The sequence below is a fragment of the Mobula birostris genome, chromosome 28 (genome assembly GCF_030028105.1).
Source record: "Mobula birostris isolate sMobBir1 chromosome 28, sMobBir1.hap1, whole genome shotgun sequence".
Taxonomy (NCBI): Eukaryota; Metazoa; Chordata; class Chondrichthyes; order Myliobatiformes; family Myliobatidae; genus Mobula; species Mobula birostris.
The window spans coordinates 4,650,380-4,676,927 of NC_092397.1; the positions used below are offsets into that span (position 1 = coordinate 4,650,380).

Below are 26,548 nucleotides of genomic sequence, written 5' to 3' on the forward strand. Positions count from 1 at the left end.
GTGGGAAGGATGTTGAGGCTGCAGAAGAGGTTCACCAGGTTGCTGGCTGGTTTAGAGGGCATGTGCTATCACGAGAGGCTAGTCAAGCTAGAGTTGTTTGCTGTGGAGCGCCGGAGGCTGACGGGAGATCTGATAGAGGTTTACAAGACGATGAGAGGCATAGATAGAGTAGACAGGGAGTGTCTGTTTCCCAGGGTTGAAATGTCTACTATCACAGGGCATGCATTGAAGGTGAGAGGGGATAAGTTCAAAGGGGATGTGAGTGGTAAAGTTTTTTACTCAGAGAGTGGTGGATGCCTGGTGTGGGGCTGGAGGCAAACACATTAGAGGCTTTTTAGAAACATTTAGATAGGCACATGGATGTGAGGAAGATGGAAGGATGTGGACATTGTGTAGGAAGGAGGGATTCATTTTTGCTGGGGGGGGGCGGGGATTGTGATTTACTTTTTAACTGGTTCGGTACAACATTGTGGGTCGAAGGACCTGTTCCTGTGCTGTACTGTTCTATGATCTAATACAAAAAAGGATAGGAAAAATTAAACTGTGAAAAATAACAGTCTTACACTCCAATCCGACAGATCAAAGAGACCAACCCATATGTCAAAGTACCACTTTCACAGTGTGTAACTGCAAGAACAACTCGATTCTCAGTAGACGGGAAATGTTTTCAGTAGCTCTGTATCTGGTTTCGCGGTTACTGAGTGCACAGGTGGTGTTCATATGCTCACTCATAGCGTGGTGTGGTGGAAACGTGATAGTTGTAGGGCTCAGTGTGGAGTGGTGAGGGGTGTCTGGGGGATCGTTACTCAACTCTGGCCACAATCCTCGAACGGAAGCTGGTGTTGCAACTTTCTCCGGGCATTCACTCTCCCTGTCCAAGTCACAATCCCTCTGTCCCATTCCAAAACTCATGGAATAGCAAGGAGCAATTGAGAGGTTTTAAAGATTAGCTTTATTTGTCAAATGTACACACAGTGGCCACTGAGTGTACGTTCATGGTTTTCTGCTGTGTTGCTCATTCACTGCGAGGTTTGACATGCTGTGCATTCAGAGATACCCTCCTGCACACCACTGTTGTAACGTGTGGTTATCTGAGTTACTGTCGCCTTCCTGTCAGCTTGAACCAGTCTGGCCAATCTCCTCTGACCTCTCTCATCAACAAGATGTTTTTGCTCGCTGGATGTGTTTTGTTTTTCGCACCATTCTCTGTAAACTCTAGAGACTGTTGTACATGAAAATCCCAGGAGATCAGCTGTTTGAGATACCCACCCCACTCTACTTGGCACCAGTAATCATTCCACATTTCTACCCCCTACTGATGTTTGATCTGAACAACAACTGAACCTCTTGACCATGTCTACGTGCTTTTATACATTGAGTTGCTGCCATATGATTGGCTGATTAGATATTTGCATTCACAATGACTTGGCCTCCATAGCCGTCTGTGGCAATGAATTCCACAGATTCACCACCCTCTGGCTGAACAAATTCCTCATAATCTCTGCTATAAATGGATGCCCCTCCATTCTGAGGCTGTACCCTCTGGTCCTAGACTCCCCCACTATAGGAAACATCCTCTCCACACCCACTCTATCTGTACCCTCAGGTCCTAGACCCTCCCACTATAGGAACATCCTCTCCACATCCACTCTATCTGTGTCTTCTGGTCCTAGACTCCCCCACTATAGGAAACATCCTCTCCACACCCACTCTATCTGTACCCTCAGGTCCTAGACCCTCCCACTATAGGAAACATCCTCTCTACGTCCATTCTCTAGGCCTTTCGATATTCAGTAGGTTTCAGTGAGGTCACCCCTTATTCTTCTAAACTCCAGCCATCAAACACTCCTCGTGTTAACCCTTTCATTCTCATAAACTCCTTCATGATGCTGTTATAATCATTCATTCCTTTGGAGGTGTCAAGGCGAACAATATCTAATTCTGGTGATGTCCTGTGGTTGTTGCAGACTGCCAGCCCCCACTTGACCACCAGCAGACCTTTCTCATCTGGGATGAAGACAGACCAAGTTAGCAACGAGCCAGCATTGAAACGGCAGAAGTTAAACCCTGGAGATGCCCCTGACCCGATTGTCTTCGTGGCCACCGACCATACCAGGTGGGTGCCCTGAGGGTGAAGAGGTGGGACTAGGTGTGAGAGAATCAGCAAAGTTAGGTCGGAGGGAGCAGCAAAATCCCAGGCTTCCTTGAATGAATCCAATTGAATATGGTGGGATGGGAGATGATGAGGCGGAAAGAGAGCACGTGAGGTGGGACTTTGGTCTTGGAGCTGGCCAAACAAGGGCAGAGCTATAAAATAACGCTTTATAATTCCCGTGATCGCGTGTGTTTCCTCCAGATGCTCCAGTTTATTCCCAGAGTCCAAAGACCCACCAGTTGGTAGGTTAATTGGTCATGGTAAATGGTCCCATGATTAAATCAGGGGTTGCTGGACAGCACAGCTCAAAGGGCTGGAAGGGCCCACTACTCCATGCTGTTTCTCAATAAATAAAAAGTTTATACATTCTCCCCATGTTCACGTGGATTTCCTCCTGATGCCACCCACATTCCAAAGATGTACAGGTTAGGGTTAGTGAATTGTGGGTGTGTTGTGTTGGCACTCGAGGCGTTGAGATACTTGTGGGCTGCCCCTAGCACATCCTCAGACTGTTGTTGTTAATGCAAACAACACATTTCACTGTGAATGTAAGTAAAAGGTGATGGAGATGAGATTTATTTGTCAAATGAGCATAGAAACATCAAAGTGCTTCAAGGTCCATCAAGTCTGCTCCACCATTCAATCACAGCTGGTTTATTATCCCTCTCAACCCCATTCTCTTGCCTTCGCCCCATAACTTTTGACACCCTGACTAACAAAGAACATATGTCCCTTTTAAGTATACCCAATCACTTGGCCTCCACAGCCATCTGTAGCAACTAAAGAAATTCCTCCTCATCTCTGTTCTAAAGGAATGTCTTTGTATTCTGAGGCTGTGCCCTCTGGTCCTAGACTCTCCCACTATAGGAAACATCTTCTCCACACCCACTATCTGTGTCCTCTGGTCCTAGACTCCCCCCACTATAGGAAACATCCCCTTCACATCCACTCTATCTGTGTCCTCTGGTCCTAGACTCCCCCACTATGGGAAACACCCTCTCCACATCCACTCTATCTGTGTCTTCTGGTCCTAGACTCCCCCACTATAGGAACATCCTCTCCACATCCACTCTATCTGTGTCTTCTGGTCCTAGACTCCCCCACTATAGGAAACATCCTCTCCACATCCACTCTATCTTGGGCTTTCAATATGCAGTGGGTTTCAATTAGGTTCCCCCACCCTGTGCTCAAATGTCCCATGTTCTGTATGTCTAGTTACTGAGAACAGCATCAGGGCTTTGAACAAATGTATGTGGACCTTCTTGTGGAGTTGAGGGCCTAGGTGATGGAGTGTCGGTCTCAAAAGGGTACATCAGTACACATGACCTGGTCACCTCAGCCAGTGGCCCAAGGGCATTCATGGATGTACAAAACTCAGAGGCAATGAAAGGCAGAAGATAAATTCACCAGGGCCAGGGATATTTAACCTTAGCTAAATTGTAATGTTGAGCACTGGTGGGCCCCTGATCTAAGAAAGCATGTTCTGACATTGGAGAGGGTTGAAAAGATGTTCGTGAAAATGATTCTGGGATTGATTGGCTTGTCATATGAGAGGTGTTTGGGCCTTGTTTGCTGGAACTCAGAAGAATGAGGGATAACCTCATTGAAATCAATGTTGGAAGGCCTGGAAAGAGTGGATATGAGAGGATGTTTTCTATGGTGAGGGAGTCTAACGTCAGAGGACACAGCCTCAGAATAGAGGGGCATCATTTTAGAACGGGTTGAGGAGGAATTTCTTTAGCGAAGGAGTGGTGAATATGTGGAATTTGTGGCCATAGGCGGCTGTGGAGGCCAGGTCTTTAGGTATGTTTAAGGTGGAGGTTGATAGATTCTTGATTAGTCAGGGTATGGGGAGAAGGTAGGAGGTGGGGGCTGAGAGAGAAAATGGATCAGTCATGATGAAATGGTGGAGCAGACTAGAAGTGCCAAATGGCCTGATTCTGCTCCTATATCTTATCTCACTTTAGAGTTGAGCTCACTACAATGATGATGATTGAACAGCAACCAGATTGTGGCAAATGAAACACTATGGCAACAGAAAATCTGAAATCAAAACAGATTGGCCAGTCAGGCGGTGTCTGTGGTGAGGGAAGCCTCGCAGGGAATCTGGACCTGCGTGTGACCCGGCTGCTCGGTAACCTCGCTGAACCGGAGCGATATTGTTCACGTGGACTGTCGTGGTTGGGAGGAGGACACTGACAGGTGTAGAAAACTGAGGCTCGCAGACAGCAGGAAACTACCACCCCCAAGACATACGTACATCAGAACATACAGCGAACGGCAACGTGTTGCTTCAGTGACCAACACCCCCCCCCCCCCCCCGAGGGTTTGCTTGGGCAGCCCCCGCAAGTGTTGCCATGCTTTGCGTATCAACATTGGATGTCCGCAACACCAGTCTTGCTCCCCCGCCCCCCCCAACCCCCAACTTCAACATGGTTTTTTAAACAGGGAACTAATTGATCTCCCCCACCCTTTCTCTCTTGCAGGGCGATTCGGAAAGCTTTGACGCAGTCAGAGATGAGGAGGGCTGCGCGGAGACCGTGTGTGCAAGTCAACGTTAAATCCACTGGCACAAGTCGCCCAGCAGTCCTGGGGGAGCCCATTGTCCTGGAGGATTGACCACGCACTTGCACATTCTCTCCCCTCCCAGAGTATAATATGCACAAGTACGCAGGCACACGTGCACACTTAATCACATGCACTGGTGTGCATGCCTACTAGCCCACACTCACTAACATTCTCTTTCTCGAGCCCACACACTCTCTCATGGACAGTCATTCTCAGACACTCTCTCACAGTCGTTCTCAAACACTCACAGACACACTCTTTTACAGTCGTTCTCAGACACTCACGGATGCACTCTCTTACAGTCATTCTCAGATACAGGCATTCTCTCTCTTACAGTCATTCTCAGACAGTCGTTCTTGGACGCTCACGGACACACACTTTCTTACAGTCGTTCTCAGACACAGACGTTCTCTCTCTTACATTCATTCTTGGACGCTCTCACAGACACATTTTCTCTCTCTCTCTTTCTCTCTGGGACACCAGCACACTCACTCTCTTTCTCAGGCATGTGCTCCCTCTCTCTCTCTGCCTCCTGAATACTCTGCGTCTCTCATTTTCTGTGCGTGTGTCTGTCTGTTTCTCTCAGGCACTCTTGCTCTCTCGTGGGCCCATTTCAAGCCCTTCTCAAATCTTCAGGGATTCATGTGGGGACAGAAAGGGATGCTCTGGGTTTTGTACCTGGGCTGTGGGAGTGCAGGGGCTGAAACCACCATGCACTCCTCCGGTAGCCAGCATCCCCCGATAATGCACAACGTGTAAAGCAATGTACATAAATCATAGTATCTGATTTCCAGCTTTTTATTGTTTTATTGTTTCTGCCCCCCCCCCACCCCCCAACCCTGCTTTTACCCCTCCAGGCCCTCAATAATGAATTTCTGAATGATTGTGTTTTGGGGAAAAACTTGCAGTGAATTCTTTTTCTAACAAAAAAAATACTGAGTTGAAAATTAGAAGTGCTGACCGCTTTGATATCAGGATTATTGACACGTGGTAATATTTTGTGTGCTTTTTAATTCCTTTATGCTTTTTTTAAAAAAATACTCCCGGTTTGTCTGCGCCACCGAGGGAGAGTTTCCTCCCACTCGCTGGATTGGGATGTCGGGTGGTGCCCAAGGTGGCATTGGGGATTTTTGAGTGCACTTGTCTGGAGGTTTTTAGACATGAATCCAGATATGGCAACCATTTTTGTAAAAAAAAAACAATTAAAGTTTTTTTTTCCACTCTAGCCATGACATGCTTGTGTTCATTTAGGTGGTGGATGACAGAAAATCTGTGTGGGAGAGATTTTAAAGTGGAAATCCAGTAGACTGGGGCAGTTCCATTTCCTCGATCCGGGAAGTCCAGGCCTAGTGGTACAAATGGTCATTAATTGGGATCTTCCTTGCTTGTAGTGGATGACCATGACTACTTTGTCTCGTCATGCCCTTTGCTTTCCATGAACCGCCTCCCTGGAGATCTTATCCACCAGCGGCTCTCCTCCCTGCGAGGCGGTGGTAATCGTAGGGTCAGTCTCTGCTGTCTGTCTTTGGCCCACTGTCCATGCTGGCCAATAAACACCCACCAATGCTGGAGGACCTAGATAGAGTGAATGCAGAGAAGTGGGGGGATCCAGCACCAGAGGCCACAGCCTCAAAATAGATGGGCATCTACTTTCAAAGATGAAGAGGAAGTTCTTCAGCCAGAGGGTGGAGAATCTGTGAAATTCATTGCCACAGACGGCTGCGGAGGACTGTGAAGTCATTGTGTATTTTTAAAGCAGACGTTGATAGGTTCTTGATTAGTCAGGGTGTCGAGGGTTACGGGGAGAAGGCAGGAAAATGGAGTTCAGAGGGATAATAAATCAGCCATGACAGAATGGTGGAGCAGACTCAATGGGCCAAATGGCCTGATTCCTGAATGAGGGGTCACAGGTCACAGTTTGAGGATAAAGGGGAAGCCTTTTAGGACCAAGATTAGGAAAAACCTCTTCATACAGAGAGTGGTGAATCTGTGGAATTCTCTGCCACAGGAAACAGTTGAGACCAGTTCATTGGCTATATTTAAGAGGGAGTTAGATATGGTCCTTGTGGCTAAAGGGATCGGGGGTATGGAGGGAAGGCTGGTGCAGGGTTCTGAGTTGGATGATCAGCCATGATCATACTGAATGGCGGTGCAGGCTCGAAGGGCCGAATGGCCTACGCCTGCACCTATTTTCTATGTTTCTATGTTCCGTCTATTTACATTGACCCTACACCTTCATATTTTTATTTTATTTACCGCACGTTTCCAGCAACTCCCTCACACATGCACGGGGGGGGTGGGGGGGTGGTCAATTAACCCACCAACTTCTTACACACAGTTGGAATGTGAATGTGGGAGGAAACCAGAGCACGGGGTGGGGGGGAGATCCCACATGGTCACAGGGAGAGCGTGCAAACTGCACACACACACACACAGACACTTTGTTCTTTCCGTGACGGTGAGATTTTCCTCCCACATTCCAACAACGTGCGGGCTCGTAGGTTGACCGGTCACACGGATGTGGTGGGGTGCCTCAGGCTCTAAGTAAAACAAACACGACCAGACGCGTTCTCACACGAGTGCCGGAGGTCAGGATCGAACTGGGAGGCGGTGGCTCTACCCACTGCACTGCACTGCCCACTCTGGGGTATGGGTTTTACATCATCACTCGCCTGGTTTTCTGCTCACTAAAGACGGGCTCCAATTTAAATCCAGCCACAGCCCCGGTGGGGTTTGAACTTCTGTCTCAAGGTGACTGGACTTGACATCATTCCCACTGAGGCTGTAAATCCACATTTCTTGCTGCTGCGCTGAGACTCTCCCCATTCACCAACTGGCTCGCAGCTGGCAGATGGAATCCAGTGATGGGAAATGTACGATAATGCATTTTGGTAAAAGGAACAATAGTGCGGACTATTATCTAAATGGGGAAGAGGGTTCAACGATCAGAGGTGCAGAGGGACTTGGGAGTCCTCATGCAGGACTCCCAGATGGTCAATTTACAGGTTGAGTCTGGTAAAGAAGGCAAATGGAATGCTGGCATTTATTTCAAGGGGAATAGAATATAAACGCAAGGAGATAATGCCGAGCCTTTATAAGACACTAGTCAGGCCGTACTTAGAGTATTGTCAACAGTTTTGGGCCCCATATCTCAGAAAAGATGTGTTTTCATTGGAGAGAGTCCAGAGGAGGTTCATGAGGATGATTCCAGGGAATGAAGGGGTTAACATATGAGGAGTGTTTGGCAGCTTTGGGCCTGTACCCGCTGGAATTTAGAAGAATGCGGGGGGGGGCGGATCTCATTGAAACTTGGTGAATGTTGAAAGGACTAGATAAGGTGGATGTGGAGAGGATGTTTCCTATAGTGGGGGAGTCTAGGACCAGAGGACACAGATAGAGTGGATGTGGAGAGGATGTTTCCTATAGTGGGGGAGTCTAGGACCAGAGGACACAGATAGAGTGGATGTGGAGAGGATGTTTCCTATGGTGGGGGAGTCTAGGACCAGAGGACACAGGGTGGATGTGGAGAGGATGTTTACTATAATGGGGGAGTCTAGGACCAGAGGACACAGATAGAGTGGCTGTGGAGAGGATGTTTCCTATGGTGGGGGTATCCAGAACTAGAAGAAACGGCCTCAAAACTGAGGGACGACCCATAAAACCAGAGATGAGGGATTTTTTTTTGCCTGAGAGTAGTAAATCTGTGGAATGCTCTGCTACAGACAGCGGTGGAGGCCAAGTCCGTGTGTGTACTTAAGGTGGAAGTTGATCTTTTCCTGATCGGCCAGGGGATCAAAGGATATGAAAAGAAGGCAGGCGTATGGGGGTTGAGTGGGATCCAGGATCGGCCATGATGGAATGGTGGAGCAGACTCGATGGGCTGAATGGCCTAATTCTGCTCCTGTGTTTTATGTTAGCCTCAGCCTTGCGACCTCCAATTCCAGCTTCGATCTAAGGACTGCGGCGATGAGCATGAGGTTCTAGAAATGTGGATGTGATGGACCAAATGGCCTGTTGCCAGGAGCTGGGTCTCTCTGTGTGTCTAATGACCTGCCCGCCTTTGCCAAGCCCAGGTCTTGCCAGTTACACTGAGCTCCAGACCACATCGCAGCCTGGGTCCCAACACGGGCCACCAAACTGAAGCCTGGGGGTGAAGGGACTGGAACGAAGATGATAATTCTCCGAGGATCATCACCGTGTTGTGGCGGAGAGTCTTGTGAGATCCTGAGAGAGACTGGCTCCTGGTAGGGTCACCTTTGGCGGAAAGGTTAACAGGAGGTTCCAGACAAAGAGCGATCCAACCAAGATCTCAACGGTGGAGCTGGCAGAAGGTGACGACACATCGCAGCGGTAGTGAAGGTGGAGAAAGGCTACAGCAGTGAAGGGTCCCTAGTCATCTTGCATTCCATGCCCCCATCTGTCAAGGACTGTGTGATGTCTCTCCTCCCCCCCCCCCACGTTAAGCGAAGTCATGCACAGGCGTCAACATTAAGGGAATAACCCCTTGGGAGAACATCACACTCAACTCGTGTGATCGCACTCTGACGAGACAAGAGGCGCAGACAGAGTGGACAGCCTGCGACCCTTTCCCCAAGGCAGAAACAGCTAATACCATAGGACGTCCTTTAAACGTGAACAGAGGAAAGTTTAACGGGGTTGCCAGAGGCAGAATGTGTTGGTGGACCCAAGACAGCAGAGAGCATGGAGCCGACACCCAGCTAGAGTTGTAGCTCAGGCAGCGAGAGGCAGATCGACCGTCCGAGCCACAGGGTGTCATCCGGAAATGTCAGGGACCCTTCCATCCGATATATTGTAAAGATGGCCATCTTTAGCATTTAACAACACCGGACTCTCCTACCCCACCCCATTTTCCTCGTAGTTCTCATAGTCATACTTTATTGATCCCGAGGGAAATTGGTTTTCGTTACAGTTGCACCATAAATAATAAATAGTAATAGAACCGTAAATAGTTAAATAGTAATATGTAAATTATGCCAGGAAATTATGAAATAAGTCCAGGGCCAGCCTATTGGCTCAGGGTGTCTGACCCTCCAAGGGAGTTGTAAAGTTTGATGGCCACAGGCAGGAATGACTTCCTATGACGCTCTGTGCTGCATCTCGGTGGAATGAGTCTCTGGCTGAATGTACTCCTGTGCCCAACCAGTACATTATGTAGTGGATGGGAGACATTGACCAAGATGGCACGCAACTTGGACAGCATCCTCTTTTCAGACACCACCGTCAGAGAGTCCAGTTCCATCCCCACAACATCACTGGCCTTTCGAATGAGTTTGTTAATTCTGTTGGTGTCTGCTACCCTCAGCCTGCTGCCCCAGCACACAACAGCAAACATGATTGCACTGGCCACCACAGACTCGTAGAACATCCTCAGCATCATCCGGCAGATGTTAAAGGACCTCAGTCTCCTCAGGAAATAGAGACGGCTCTGTCCCTTCTTGTAGACAGCCTCTGTGTTCTTTGACCAGTCCAGTTTATTGTCAATTCGTATCCCCAGGTATTTGTAATCCTCCACCATGTCCACACTGACCCCCTGGATGGAAACAGGGGTCACCGGTACCTTAGCCCTCCTCAGGTGTACCACCAGCTCCTTAGTCTTTTTCACATTAAGCTGCAGATAATTCTGCTCACACCATGTGACAAAGTTTCCCACCCCTGTACTCAGTTCCCCTGTACTCAGCCTCATCTCCCTTGCTGATGCATCCAACTACGGCAGAGTCATCCGAAAACTTCTGAAGATGACAAGATATCATCAGCCCATGCTGGGGAGAACATAGAACAACGCACAGCACAGTACAGGACCTTCCACCCATGCTGCTGTGTCGACCTCTTTATCCGTTCCACGTTCAGTCTACCCATTCCCTCCCACATAGCCCTCACTTTTTCCATCATCCGTATGCCCGTGTAAGAGTGCCTTAAATGTCCCTGATGTATCAGTCTCTACCACCACCCCTGGCAGGGCGTTCCACACACCTGCCACTCACTGAGTAAAAAACCTACCTCTGACATAACCCCTCGATACTTTCCATTCCCAAGAGTCTCTGGCTGTCCACTCTATCTATACCTTGTATCATCTTGTACACCTCTATCAAGTCACCTCTCACCCTCCTTCGCTCCAAAGGGAAAAGCCCGAGCTCACTCAACCTCTCCTCATAGGACACACTCTCTAATCCAGGCAGTATCCTGGTGAATCTCCTCTGCACCCTCTCTAAAGCTTCCACATCCTTCCTATGATGAGGTGAACAGAACTGAACATAATACTCCCAGTGTGGTCTATGAACAAAGATCCTCACAGATCTCCACGGTGCGACTGAACTGCTGGGCAAAGACCACCGGCAGTGAATGGCATGACCACTACTTGAGACCCCAGCATCAGCTCCTGGGGGTGGGGGTCACCACTGATCAGAAGCTCAGCTGTACGCCCCTCACACTGCAGGGGTTTCCTCCGGGTGCTCCAGTTTCCCCCCACAGTCCAAAGACATACCGGACAAATTGTAATTGTCCTGTGATTAGGCTGGTGTCGAATAGATGTCGTTGGGTTGAAAGTGCCTGTTCCGCACTCTATTTCTAAAGATAAAAACATATATTCCATGTCTACAAGGGTCGGTCAGGGATTGAGGGTCCGGTAACAAGGTCACCTGACTACAGAAAGGATGTGGAAACTATAGAAAGGGTGCAGAGGAGATTTACAAGGATGTTGTCTGGATTGGGGAGCGTGCCTTATCAACAGTGAACTCAGCCTTTTCTCCTTGGAGCGATGGAGGATGAGATAGAGGTGTATAAGATGATGAGAGGCATTGATCATGTGGATAGTCAGAGGAGTTTTCCCAGGGCTGAAATGGCTAGCACGAGAGGGCATAGTTTTAAGGTGCTTGGAAGTGGGTACAGAGGAGATGTCAGGGGTAAGTTTTTTTACGCAGAGAGTGGTGAGTGCGCGGAATGGGCTGCCGGCAGTGGTGGTGGAGGCGGATACGATAGGGTCTTTTAAGAGGCACCTGGGCAGGTATATAAAGGGCTGTGGGTAACCCTAGGTGATTTCTAAAGTAGGTACATGTTCGGCGCAGCATTGTGGGCCGAAGGGCCTGTATTCTGCTGTAGGTTTTCTAAGCGATTCTCCTCCCTGCACCTCGGTGTGCACAAGGTACAGGGTGACATCAGAAATAGGTTCAACGATGTGAAATTTGTCGTTCTGCGGCATATTGTCAGGGACATTAAAACCCCGATTCTAAAATGGTATCTGCACTCGTGTGGGATACGTGCAGCCCCAAATAATTTTTATTACCATTTTATTTTATTTAGAGATACAGCCTCCCGACAACCCTGATGTAAATCAGGCAAAATCGCGGGACAATTTACAATGACCCGTTAACCTACCCGTACTTCTCTGTGCTTCTGGAGGAACCCCACACGCTTACGAAGAGGCGGTGCCGGAATTGAGCCCTGAACTCCAGCGCGCCGAGCCGTAACAGCTTTGCGCTAACTACCGCGCCCCTGCGGAAGCGCAAGTGTTTCTCGGTTTCACGTGGGACCGATCAGCCCACTCAGTCGGCACCCCATCCACCCTCTGCACTCCCTCCCTCCTCCACCGGCGCACAGCCGTCTACAAAATCCACTGGGCTGCCCCGACAGCCCCTCCTAAATCCGCCCGCCTCCTCCAGCCAAGGGTGGTGGGGCTGGGGAGAGAGGCGCACGGGGAACCCCTGGAGCTTGCCGACTGCTTGCAGGCCAACAACAAGATTGGCCCCGTTGCACCCAGCTCAAACAAAACAGAAAGGCAAACTGCATTCTGCGAGAGACGCGCAAAGCAGGGCCGATGGAGGAATCTGGAGCAACGCACCAGGAGAGAGGAACTGGTAGCACGTGGGACCTGCATCCGGACTTCAGACATTGACTCCGTTCTGACGCGAGGTTTCAACTTCAGTTGTTGAAGGCAGAGGAGCAGAATTGGGCTTTTCAGCTCGTCGAGTCTGCACCGCCTTCCATCAGGGCTGATTTATTATCCCTTCCAACCCCATTCTCCTGCCTTCTCCTCGTGACCTTTGACACACACCCTATCCACCTCCACTTTAGATACACCCAGTGACTTGGCCTCCTCAGCCGTCCGTGGACGTGAATCCCACAGATTCACTGCCCTCTGGCTAAAGAAATTCCTCCTCGTCTCTGTTCTAAAGGGAGGTCCTTCTATTCTGAGGCTGTGTCCTCTGGTCTCGGAAGCCCCCACTAAAGGGAACATCCTCTCCGCATCCACTCTGTCGAGGCCTTTCAATACTCGGCAGCTTTCCCCCTCTGTTCCTCTGAACTCCAGTGAGTACAGGCCCACGGCCGTCAAATGCTCCTGGAAGGTTAAGCTGTGACCGTTGGCACTTCAGGTCGAAACTGCTCCAATCAGGAGCCAATCCCGGTAGTCCCTCCTGTTTAAATTCACACCAGTCTCTGCCCTCCAAAACAACCACAACCTCCCTCTAGGGTTTGGAGGCTTGCGTGCCTCAGTGACCCGGAGAGCAACACTGGCTGGAGTCCGGGCTTTATGGGGAGGGTCTGTCTTGCGACGCCGCGTTTTAAAAATATCATGGAGCACAGAACAATACCTTGGTGAGACCGCACCTGGAGTATTGTGTGCAGTTTTAGTCTGAAGAAAGACATTCTTGTCATAGAGGGAGTACAAAGAAGGTTCACCAGATTGATTCCTGGGATGGCAGGACTTTCATATGAACAAAGACTGGATCAACTAGGTTTATACTCGCTGGAATTTAGAAGATTGAGGGGGGATCTTATTGAAACGTATAAAATTCTAAAGGGATTGGACAGGCTAGATGCAGGAAGATTGTTCCTGATGTTGGGGAAGTCCGGAACGAGGGGTCACAGTTTGAGGATAAAGGGGAAGAAGCCTTTTAGGACCGAGATGAGGAAAAACTTCTTCACACAGAGAGTGGTGAATCTATGGAATTCTCTGCCACAGGAAACAGTTGAGGCCAGTTCATTGGCTATATTTAAGAGGGAGTTAGATATGGCCCTTGTGGCTAAAGGGATCAGGGGTATGGAGAGAAGGCAGGTACAGGGTTCTGAGTTGGATGATCGGCCATGATCATACTGAATGGCGGTGCAGGCTCGAAGGACTGAATGGCCTACTCCTGCACCTATTTTCTATGTTCCTATGTTTAAGGAACAGGCCATTCGGCCCACAATGTTGTGCTGAGCCAGCTAAAAAGTAAATCAAAAACATCCAAACACTAATCCCTCCTACCTACGCCATGTCCATATCCCTCCATCTTCCTCACATCCATGTGCCTAGCCAGACGTCTCTTAAAAGCCTCTAATGTATTTGCCTCCACAACCACACCAGGCATCCACCACTCTCTGAGTAAAACACTCACCCCACACATCCCCTTTGAACCTGCCCCCCCCCACCTTCAATGCATGCCCTCTGGCGTTAGTTAGACATTTCAACCCTGAGGAAACAGATACTCCCTGTCCACTCTATCTATGCCTCTCATCGTCTTATAAACCTCGATCAGATCTCCCCTCAGTCTCCGACGCTCCAGAGAAAACAACCCAAGTTTGTCCAGCCTCTCCTGATAGCACATGCTCTCTAAACCAGTCAGCATCCTGGTGAACCTCTTCTGCACCCTCTCCAAAGCCTCCACATCCTTCCTAGAGTGCGGTGACCAGAACTGTGTGCAATGCTCCAGATGCAACCTCACTAGAATTTTATAAAGTTAACATATCCTCCTGACCTTTGAACTCAAAGCCTCGACTAACAAAAGCAAACATTCCATAAGCCTCCTTCACCCTCCTATCGACCTGTGCAGCCACTTTACAGGAGTTATGAACCTGGACCCCAAGATCTCTCTGCTCAGGATCTTGCCCTTAACAGTGTACTGTCTCCTTGCATTTGCCCTACCAGTGTCCTCAATGCCCCCGGGAGAGCTGTGCCCCCTGCAGCCGGGGACTCGGAGGTCTGTATCAGTGATGAAGAAACTGCAAAAACATAAAACTACTGTAAATTTCAAACAATGAATCACAATATAAGCACGTAGAGCAAATAAGATCATGAGGACCATTCGGGGGATCTGACAGCGGAGGGGAAGAAGCTGCTTCTGGAGTGAGGACAGGGCACGCTCCGGGTGGTGAAGGTCCTTCCGGCGGGACGCTGCCATCTTGAGGCGCCGCCCCGTGACCGTGTCCCCGACGGTGGGGGCGGGAGAACTTTAAGTAGCGGTTGGCGTGGCGCTTTTACCGCGTCAGCCACGGGCTTCGGTGTCTGCCGCTGTCTGCGAGGAGCTTATATGCGCCCACCGTGACCGCGTGGGTTTCCTCCCATGTTCCAACAGCGTGCAGGTTTCGGTTGGGGGAGGTTGTGGGGCGTGCTACATTGGCGCGGAAGTCCGACGATGCCTGCGGGCTGCCCACCCCCAACACATCCTCGGACCGCGTTGGCCGTTGACGCAAGCGATTGCCTTTCCCACAACATGTAAAGCTGATCTCTCTTCCCCTCTACGCCCTCCACAGTTTTATGAGCCTCCATCAGGTCTCCTGTCAGTCTGCGCCACTCCAGTGAAAAACAGCCCGAGGTCATCCAACCTCTCCTCGTAGCACATGCTGAGGAATGACTACCTCGATTAGTGTGTGAGAGAGAGAGAGAGAGAGACTGTGGTATGTCGAAACGTCGGGTGAACAATGGATTTTGTTGGACTGCAGGTCACAGTCTCTCTTTCGGGGGCTTTGCGGTTGCTTGCTTTGGGGGCACTGATGTTTCCTGCTGGAACAAGCAAGGGGAGGGTTAATGCTTTATTGCCTCTTGTGTGTGTGGTGGGGGAGGACGTTTCCTGTCATTCATTCTTTATGGGTTCTTCTGTTTCACGGGTGTCTGTGAAGAGTAAGAATTTCAGGTTGTATATTGTATACATTCCCTGATGTTAAATGGAAGCCTCTTCTCCAGGCTGCATCCCAGAGAACCTCTCCAAAGCCTCCGCAGGGTCCCCAGAACTGCGCACGCAAAAATTTTATTAACGTTTTCATCTCTGGAAGTGTAGAATTGATAAAGACGAGATTCTGCAGATGCTGGAAATCCGGAGTAACACGCGCAAAACGCCAGAGGAACTCAGCAGGTCAGGCAGCATCTGCGGAGGGGAATAAACAGGCGATGTTTCGGGCCAAGACCCTTCGGTGAAAATGTTATTAAGCTACACTCGGGGGCCACTTTATTAGGTACAGGAGTGGAACCCAGTGTGGTTTGCTGCTGTTGTAGCCCGTCCACCTCAAGGTTCGACGTGTTGTGTGTTCAGAGCTGCTCTTCTGCACACCGCTGTTGAATTACTGTCGCCTTCCTGTCAGCTTGAACCAGTCTGGCCAATCTCCTCTGACCTCTCTCATTAACAAGGCATTTTCACCCCCAGAAAGGCCGCTCACCGGATGTTCTTTTATTTTTCACACCATCTTCTACAAACTCTAGAGACTGTTGTATGTGAAAGTCCCAGGAGGTCAGCAGTTTCTGAGATACTCAAGCCACCCCGTCTGGCACCAACTACCATTCCACGGTCAAAGTCACTGAGGTCACATCTCTTCCCCCATTCTGATGTTCAGTCTGAACGACAACTGGACCTCGTGACCGTGTCCGCATGCTTTTATACATTGAGTTGCTGCCACGTGATTGGCTGATTAGATACTTGCGTTAATGAGCAGATATACCTAATAAAGTGGCCACTGAGTGTATCACAAAGCTAAAAGGAAAATTTTGTCAAAGACACTAGCGACATGTGCTAAATTTAATATTAGTCTGCCTTTTGCAAAAAAGTGACTCTGTTGCCCCATCTGTTTCACCCTTTTCAGCTCTGGGGCAGAATTTATTTCTGATGTAAAATCAGTGCTCCAGGCGAGGCTCGAACTCACAACCTCGGCATCGCTCGCTGCCCGCACTGCTGTATAAGTACCGCGCGCTAACCGATTGTACCACTGGAGCCCACGGCTTCCAGACCCTTCCTGTTTCCTCCAGATCCAACACCGGGGCCGAACATCCTCCCTTAGAGATTCGATTTGAAGGATCTGAAAACTGGAGCTTATAAACACAGGAGATTCTGCAGATGCTGGAAATCCAGAGCAACACACACACAAGATGCTGGAGGGAACTCGGTAGGTCAGGCAGCATCTGTGGAGGGGAATAAACCGCCGACATTTTAAATATACCCAGAGACTTGGCCTCCACAGCCGCCCCTGGCAATGAATTCCACAGATTCACCACTCCCTGGCTAAAGAAATTCCTCCTCATCTCTGTCCTCAAGCAGGGAGTCCCAACCTTTTTTTATTCTGCGGACCAATGCCATTAAGCAAGGGGTCCCTGGGCTCCAGGTTGTGGCGTGCTTTTGTTCTGAGGCTCATCCATCCCAGACACTCCCGCTACGGGAAGCATGTAACCGGGCGGAGGCAGGAAAATGGATCATTAACAAAGGCGGAGTGGACTCGCTGAATCGGATGGCCTAGTTCTCTTCCTGTGCCCTGTGCTCTAAAATAAATATAATGACATTAGTGCAAGCTGAGGGAGATGCTCTCCGAGGTTGCGCCCGGGCTTTTCAGCCGGGTTTCAGAACCTGACGGCGGTGGGGAAAGAGGCTGTTTGGGAACCTCGAGGTGTGAAGGTCTTCAGGCTCCAGTTCCTCTTGCCTGAGAAGAGGGGACGGCCGGGATGGGGGGTCCCTGAGGATGGACATCACCTTCCTGAGACATCGGCCCTTGTGGACATTCCTCGACGGCGGGGAGAGCCGTGCGTGGGACAGAACTGGCTGTCCCGCCGCTCTCTGTAGCACCAAGAGTTCCCCGTGCTTTAGAGGCCCCACACCAGCCCGTGATGGAACGAGGCAGAATAGCTTCCGCTGTACGTAGAACATAGAGAACCTACAGCTCAATACAGGCCCTTCGGCCCACAATGCTGTGCTGAACATGGACTTACTTTAGAAATTACCTAGGGTTACACATATTAAAGTTATATCCAGGAGTCTCTTAAAAGACCCTATTGTTTTCGCCTCCACCACCGTTGCCGGCAGCCCATTCCACACACTCACCACTCTCTGCGTAAAAAAAAAACTTACCCCTGACATCCCCTCCGTACTAAGCACCCTAAAACTGTGTCCTCTCCTGATAGCCATCTCAGCCCTGGGAAAAAGCCTCTGACTATCCACACAATCAATGCCTCTCATCATCTTATACACCTCTATCAGGTCACCACTCATCCTCCATCACTCCAAGGAGAAAAGGCCGAGTTCACTCAACCTATTCTCATAAGGCATGCTCCCCAATCCAGGCAACATCCTCGTAAATCTCCTCTGCACCCTTTCTATGGTTTCCACGTCCTTCCTGTAGTGAGATGACCAGATCTGAGCACAGTACTCCAAGTGGGGTCTGACCAGGGTCCTATATAGCTGCAACATTACCTCTCAGCTCTTAAACTCAATCCCACGATTGATGAAGGCCAATGTACCGTATGCCCTCTTAACCACGGAGACAACCTGCACAGCAGCCTTGAGTGTCCTATGGACTCGGACCCCAAGATCCCTCTGATCCTCCACACTGCCAAGAGTCTTACCATTGATGCTGTATTCTGCCATCGTACATCTGTAGAAATTTTCAAGAATCTTTACAACATTGGACCCAAGATAAATCCTTTGAGACGGTGGCGCCCAGGAACCTGACGCTGCTCACGCTTTCCACCGACGTCGCCAAGAATAAAATAAACTAACTGGGCCCAGAACACACGATCTCTTACGACTCAACCAGACTTTATTTTATTTGTGCACAAGGAGAAGAGCGTGGCCCCTGTCTCCCTGAGTCGGGGCACGAGACTGCTATTTCTATATAGAGTTCACGTATTACGGATATTGGCCACGTGGTAAATTGTGTAATCTCAAACTCTGCATTGGCCAACTGCAGGTTTTCAATGGACTCAGGGCCTCAAGCCACGGGGTCGCCTGCTTCACCTGCCGCTGGGGGAGAGGTGTCCGAGCCAGTTGTGGTCGACTGAAGATTTCAAGTGGACTGAGGGGTCTGGACTGTACATCTGTCTGGCTGTGTTTTTACTCATATTCCATATGTGCTTGTTTATGTGAAGACTGGGCCTCAAAACCACGGAGTCGCCTGGTAGGTGTCAAGACCTGGTTGACAGATGATCTCGGTGGCCTGGGGAGTCCAGACTACGTATATGTATATTCAGCATGGTCGTATTTTACCGATATTCTATACGGGTTTGTTGTCTTGTACATGTGAGTACTGTGCTTCAAGTTGTGTTGTCACCAGGGAACTCTTCGGTTCCGTGATTGTGATCTTGTGTGTGCTTTGTGCTGTGTGTTACTGTTGGTATTGCGTTTTGCACCTTGACCCCAGAGTAACCCTATCTCATTTGGCTGTATTCAAGAGTATCCGTGAATGGCTGAATGACAATTAAACTTGAGTCAACTTGAAGGACAAATCACCATTCACGTTACAGGTGTTAAGAGTCAATAGAAACAAGCCGACGTCGATGATACAGGTGTTGAAAGTCAATAGAACTACAAGCTGACAGCCGATGACACTTTGAAGTTAGTCCTCAGTCACTGGGTGGATTTCACATCCTTCAGTTATTCTCATCTCGTCTGTCTCTGGCGCCCCCTACTGTGTAAAGGGAAGCTGTGTTCTTCTAGGCTGATTACACAGTCATTCTCATCTATCTTGTCCACAGTGGGTAAGGTTGGCTCCCACGGTCTCACTTCAAATATCTGCCTTGTCTGGGTTTTGACTACGCCCCTCCACAGTCATCCTCGCCTCACTGGGAATTCCACACCACCTTTGACCCCCATTGCTGAGGACTGCTGTTTGTCTGCCCGAGCTCCTCTTCCTAACGTCCACAGTCAGTTCCTTGTCCTGCTGAGTGTGGGCTTGTTGCCCTGACGGTATTCTACCAGCAGACCGCTTCGCCGAGCTCCTGCTCTCGGTCCACCACACAAAAAAAAAGCGGAATCTTCCTCTGATGGACGCTCATTTCAATTCCAACGTGTCAGTCCACAGCCTCCTCTAACTGCCGCGATGAGGCCTACTGTCATGTTGGGGGAACAACCCCTCATATCCCGTCTGAGCAGCCTCCGACCCGATGGCATGGACATCGATTTCTTCAACTTCTGGTAATTGATCATCTGCCCCTCCTTCACCATGCCCATTTCCATTTCCTTCTCCTTACCTGCTCATCACCTCCTTCAGGTGCTCCTCCCCCTTCCCTTTCTCCCACGGTCTTCTGTCCTCTCTTATCAGATTCCCCCTTCTCCAGCCCGTTATCTCTTTCACGAATCCACTTCCCAGCTCTTTACTTCCCCCCGTCCCCCCTCTCCCGGTTCCACCTGTCACCTGGTACTTCTTTCCCCCCTCCCCCCACCTTCTTAATCTGATGTCTCACCTCTTTCTCCAGCCTCAATGAAGAGTTTCAGCCTGAAACGTCCACTGTTTACTCTTCTAGTCATAATCATAGTCAGACTTTATTGATCCCGGGGGAAACTGGTTTTCATTACAGTTGCACCATAAATAATAAATAGTAATGGAACCATAAATAGTTAAATAGTAATATGTAAATTATGCCAGGAAATAAGTCCAGGACCAGCCTATTGGCTCAGGGTGTCTGACCCTCCAAGGGAGGAGTTGTAAAGTTTGATGGCCACAGGCAGGAATGACTTCCTATGACGCTCTGTGTTGCATCTCGGTGGAATGAGTCTCTGGCTGAATGTACTCCTGTGCCCACCCAGTACATCATGTAGTGGATGGGAGACATTGACCAAGATGGCATGCAACTTGGACAGCATCCTCTTTTCAGACACCACCGTCAGAGAGTCCAGTTCCATCCCCACAACATCACTGGCCTTACCAATGAGTTTGTTGATTCTGTTGGTGTCTGCTACCCTCAGCCTGCTGCCCCAGCACACAACAGCAAACATGATCGCACTGGCCACCACAGACTCGTAGAACATCCTCAGCATCGTCCGGCAGATGTTAAAGGACCTCAGTCTGCTCAGGAAATAGAGACGGCTCTGACCCTACTTGTAGACAGCCTCAGTGTTCTTTGACCAGTCCAGTTTATTGTCAGTTCGTATCCCCAGGTATTTGTAATCCTCCACCATATCCACCCTGACCCCCTGGATGGAAACAGGGGTCACCGGTACCTTAGCTCTTCTCCATGTTCGGCCGGCATCCTGCGCATGCTGCCTCTACCAGCCGACCCCGACCCCTCTCACTTCTGTGCGCCCTCCGGCCACGGTCTGGGAGCCCCGTCACGTGCGCAGCTCACGGGGAGTTTGGGAGGCCGGCGGGAGAGATCCTGCGGGTGTCGCGGCTGTGAGCGGAGTCACCGGGCAGACACTGAACCGGGTGATAATTAAGTCTTTATTCGTCACAGGGGTGTCCATGGAGCTGAGGGTGGGGCGGGGGGTGATCGTTGCGTCCATTCTGGGGCAGCTCACTCACCTTCGGACCCCACCGGACACTTGGCTCTCACCGGTGGCTCCAAGTTTGCATAGGACAGCGTCCACACCCCGGTACTCCGCTTCGACAGGCGGGCTGAACCGGGTGAGGGTCACCGGCAGGCCTCGTACCCCGGGGAGACACGGACGTGTCCGTCCCAGCAGGTGAAGTCGGCTCCATGCGGACTGGGCAGGTGAGACCCAACGGCCAGGGAACCGGTTCTGTAACGCCCCGAGTGGAGAGCGAAGGGCGCGACGAGGCACGGAAAACGTCACGGTCACCCACTGCAATCAGGGAAGACCCCGGTTTGTGACGCTTGTTCGTCCCACTGGACCCGGATTTCCGAGGTCGGGAGAGTGGAGCCGTCCAGTGCCGGCTTACCAGCTCTCCCGCACAGGCCTCCTGTCACCGCCGGATGAGACAGGCGCCCAGCTTCCATCCCAACAAGTAGGTAGTCTTCTTTATATCCTCTCTGCAGGCTCTCACAAACCCAAAAGCACTTCACAGTTTTATACCCTGGAAGATCAATAGGTGAGTCGATGACGTCGCTTAATTCGATACTGTGTGATGACGATGGTCGTGTCCGACGATGCCGGAGAGTTTTTAAAGTGGAAAAGCCGTCGCTCTGGGGCGTCAGCCTTCGCATCATCCAGGACATCTTCGAGGAGCAATTCCTCAAGAAGGTGGTGTCCATCATTACGGACCCCCATCACCCAGGACATGCCCTCTTCTCATTGCTACCATCAGGCAGGAGGTACAGGAGCCTGAAGACATACCCTCAACGATTCAGGAACAGCTTCTTCCCCTCTGCCATCCGATCTCTGAACCCATGGACACTACCTCACTGCTTTTTATTTCTGTTTTTGCACCACTTACTTAATTTAACTATTTAACATATACATACTTAGTGTAATTCATTCTATATTTATAATGTATTGCATTTTGCCGCCGCTGCAAAGTTAATAAACTTCATGACATACAATAGAGTCTTTTAAGAGACTCGTAGGTACGTGGAGCTTAGTGAAATAGAGGGTTATACGGTAGGGAAATTCTAGCCTGTTTCTGTTTACATGGGTTGGCACAACATTGTGGGCCGAAGGGCCTGTAATGTGCTGTAGATTTTCTACGTTCCAGACATGATATTGATCCTGATTCTGATTCTGTTGAACATGGTGGACGCATCACGTTGGTGCTGCGAGCACGGTGACACGTGCGGCCTGCCCCCGAGCACATCCTCAGACCGCGCTGGCGGTCGACACCAGCGAGGCAGTGCACTGTGCTGGCTCCTCAGGTGCCGTGCCCGCCTTTGCACCATCCCGATCGCTCTTAGCAAATTTTTCCGCAGAGGCGGTTTGCCATCGCCGCCTTCTGGGCAGTGTCTTTACGAGCCGGGTGACCCTCAGCCGTTATCAGAGATTGTCTAGCCTGGCGTCAGTGGTCGCATAACCAGGACTTGTGATCTGCGCCGGCTGCTCGTACGACCATCCGCCACTTGCCCCCATGGCTTCACCCTGATCGGGGGGCCAAGCAGGTGCTACACCTCGCCCAAGGGTGACCTGCAGGCCAGCGGAGGGAAGGAGCACCTTCCACCTCCTTTGGTAGAGACGTATCTCCACCCTGCCACCCAATATTTTGATATACATGGGACGAACGACTTTGAATTTGATCTGGTTATGAAAGTTTCTGAGGGACAGGAGCCAAACCCTGGTGTAAGTACAGAGGAACTAACGGTCTTGAAGGTGAGAGGTATCTCCTTGGTCCCATGTCGGTGTCCTGATTTATTCTATCAATATTATGAGATTGAATTGAATTGACTTTATTTCTTACATCCTTCACATACATGAGGAGTAAAAATCTTTACATTATGTCTCTGTCTAAATGTGTAATTTATAGTAATTTATAATAAATAGTATGTACAGCAGGCCAGTCAATATAACATAGAAATTCAGTGGCATCAGCGTGAGTTAATCAGTCTGATGGCCTGGTGGAAGAAGCTGTTGGTCCTGGCTTTTATGCTGTGGTACTGTTTCCCGGATGGTAGCAGCTGGAACAGTTTGTGGTTGGGGTGACTCAGGTCCCCAATGATTTTTCGGGTCCTTTTTAGGCACCTGTCGCGGTAAATGTCTTGACACCTGGGTGGGTGCCTGTTGCACTTGGACGGTTGTTGGGATGTTTGGAGTACGGATTAGTCGGAGAGAATTATTGTCCCACATTCCCCATCCCAGGCTGGTCCCGAGTGCTCTGAGCTCCAGTGCTTGATGCGCGTGTGCGCGTGTGTGCGCGTTTGAGAGTGAAAGTGAGTGTGACTGTGCACGTGGACTGGCGTCAGTTTGAATGTATGTGTGTCAGTAAAATGAGCTGCTGTTTGTGCTAATGGGTGTGTCAGACACTGTGTCGATATGTCAATGTTCCTTCCCGTGACCGCGAGGGTTTCCTCCAGGTCCTCCGGTTTCCTCCCACAGTCCGAAGGTGTACCGGGTGGCAGGTGAATCAGTCATTGGAAATTCTCCTGTGATTAGGCGAGGGTTAAATCGGGGGTTGTTGAGTGGCACCGCTTGGTTTACGCTGAATGTGCAAGTAAAATAAAACTGTGTGTTAGTCAGTGTGTCAATGGGTGTGTATCTGTGTCAATATGTGTCAGTGTGCCAATGGGTCTGTGTGTGTCAATATGTGTCAGCGTGTGTATCTGTGTCAATATGGGTCAGTGTTGATGGGTGAGAGTATGCATATGTCAATATGTGTCAATGCTTGTGTATCTGTGTCAATATGAGTCAGTGTGTCAATGGGTCTGTGTGTGTCAATATGTGTCAGCATGTCTGGGTGTGTATCTGTGTCAATATGAGTCAGTGTGCCAATGGGTCTGTGTGTGTCAATATGTGTCAGCGTGTGTATCTGTGTCAATATGGGTCAGTGTTGATGGGTGAGAGTATGCATATGTCAATATGTGTCAATGCTTGTGTATCTGTGTCAATATGAGTCAGTGTGTCAATGGGTCTGTGTGTGTCAATATGTGTCAGCATGTCTGGGTGTGTATCTGTGTCAATATGGGTCAGTGTTGATGGGTGAGAGTATGCATATGTCAATATGTGTCAATGCTTGTGTATCTGTGTCAATATGAGTCAGTGTGTCAATGGGTCTGTGTGTGTCAATATGTGTCAGCATGTCTGGGTGTGTATCTGTGTCAATATGAGTCAGTGTGCCAATGGGTCTGTGTGTGTCAATATGTGTCAGCATGTCTGGGTGTGTATCTGTGTCAATATGGGTCAGTGTTGATGGGTGAGAGTATGCATATGTCAATATGTGTCAATGCTTGTGTATCTGTGTCAATATGAGTCAGTGTGTCAATGGGTCTGTGTGTGTCAATATGTGTCAGCATGTCTGGGTGTGTATCTGTGTCAATATGATTCAGTGTGCCAATGGGTCTGTGTGTGTCAATATGTGTCAGCATGTCTGGGTGTGTATCTGTGTCAATATGAGTCAGTGTGCCAATGGGTCTGTGTGTGTCAATATGTGTCAGCATGTCTGGGTGTGTATCTGTGTCAATATGAGTCAGTGTGCCAATGGGTCTGTGTGTGTCAATATGTGTCAGCATGTCTGGGTGTGTATCTGTGTCAATATGAGTCAGTGTGCCAATGGGTCTGTGTGTGTCAATATGTGTCAGCATGTCTGGGTGTGTATCTGTGTCAATATGAGTCAGTGTGCCAATGGGTCTGTGTGTGTCAATATGTGTCAGCATGTCTGGGTGTGTATCTGTGTCAATATGAGTCAGTGTGCCAATGGGTCTGTGTGTGTCAATATGTGTCAGCATGTCTGGGTGTGTATCTGTGTCAATATGAGTCAGTGTGCCAATGGGTCTGTGTGTGTCAATATGTGTCAGCATGTCTGGGTGTGTATCTGTGTCAATATGAGTCAGTGTGCCAATGGGTCTGTGTGTGTCAATATGTGTCAGCATGTCTGGGTGTGTATCTGTGTCAATATGAGTCAGTGTGCCAATGGGTCTGTGTGTGTCAATATGTGTCAGCATGTGTATCTGTGTCAATATGAGTCAGTGTGTCAATGGGTCTGTGTGTGTCAATATGTGTCAGCATGTCTGGGTGTGTATCTGTGTCAATATGAGTCAGTGTGCCAATGGGTCTGTGTGTGTCAATATGTGTCAGCATGTCTGGGTGTGTATCTGTGTCAATATGGGTCAGTGTTGATGGGTGAGAGTATGCATATGTCAATATGTGTCAATGCTTGTGTATCTGTGTCAATATGAGTCAGTGTGTCAATGGGTCTGTGTGTGTCAATATGTGTCAGCATGTCTGGGTGTGTATCTGTGTCAATATGAGTCAGTGTGCCAATGGGTCTGTGTGTGTCAATATGTGTCAGCATGTCTGGGTGTGTATCTGTGTCAATATGGGTCAGTGTTGATGGGTGAGAGTATGCATATGTCAATATGTGTCAATGCTTGTGTATCTGTGTCAATATGAGTCAGTGTGTCAATGGGTCTGTGTGTGTCAATATGTGTCAGCATGTCTGGGTGTGTATCTGTGTCAATATGATTCAGTGTGCCAATGGGTCTGTGTGTGTCAATATGTGTCAGCATGTCTGGGTGTGTATCTGTGTCAATATGATTCAGTGTGCCAATGGGTCTGTGTGTGTCAATATGTGTCAGCATGTCTGGGTGTGTATCTGTGTCAATATGAGTCAGTGTGCCAATGGGTCTGTGTGTGTCAATATGTGTCAGCATGTCTGGGTGTGTATCTGTGTCAATATGAGTCAGTGTGCCAATGGGTCTGTGTGTGTCAATATGTGTCAGCATGTCTGGGTGTGTATCTGTGTCAATATGAGTCAGTGTGCCAATGGGTCTGTGTGTGTCAATATGTGTCAGCATGTCTGGGTGTGTATCTGTGTCAATATGAGTCAGTGTGCCAATGGGTCTGTGTGTGTCAATATGTGTCAGCATGTCTGGGTGTGTATCTGTGTCAATATGAGTCAGTGTGCCAATGGGTCTGTGTGTGTCAATATGTGTCAGCATGTCTGGGTGTGTATCTGTGTCAATATGAGTCAGTGTGCCAATGGGTCTGTGTGTGTCAATATGTGTCAGCATGTGTATCTGTGTCAATATGAGTCAGTGTGTCAATGGGTCTGTGTGTGTCAATATGTGTCAGCATGTCTGGGTGTGTATCTGTGTCAATATGAGTCAGTGTGCCAATGGGTCTGTGTGTGTCAATATGTGTCAGCATGTCTGGGTGTGTATCTGTGTCAATATGGGTCAGTGTTGATGGGTGAGAGTATGCATATGTCAATATGTGTCAATGCTTGTGTATCTGTGTCAATATGAGTCAGTGTGTCAAT

The 26,548-nt window shown here is 49.4% G+C and overlaps 1 protein-coding gene and 1 non-coding gene across 4 annotated transcripts in view; one reads left to right on the top strand and one right to left on the bottom strand.

Moving 5' to 3' along the window:
* mta2 (metastasis associated 1 family, member 2) overlaps positions 1-5,948 on the top strand; it is a 106,761-nt gene extending 100,813 nt beyond the window's left edge. For 2 of the 3 annotated variants that reach the window (XM_072245939.1, XM_072245940.1), the window contains exons 18-19: positions 1,968-2,116; positions 4,642-5,948. In XM_072245939.1, coding sequence (XP_072102040.1) covers positions 1,968-2,116; positions 4,642-4,774 — 282 coding nt within the window. In that variant the 3' untranslated portion in view covers positions 4,775-5,948. Of the gene's footprint in view, positions 1-1,967; positions 2,117-4,122; positions 4,613-4,641 lie in introns of those variants that run through there. The other variant, XM_072245941.1, reaches the window with a different exon arrangement.
* A 10,657-nt stretch (positions 5,949-16,605) lies between these two features.
* On the bottom strand, positions 16,606-16,700 carry trnai-uau (transfer RNA isoleucine (anticodon UAU)). The gene is made up of 2 exons: positions 16,663-16,700; positions 16,606-16,641 (listed from the first exon to the last, which is right to left on the bottom strand). It is a non-coding gene; the product is annotated as a tRNA-Ile (tRNA).
* Positions 16,701-26,548: the final 9,848 nt, after the last annotated feature.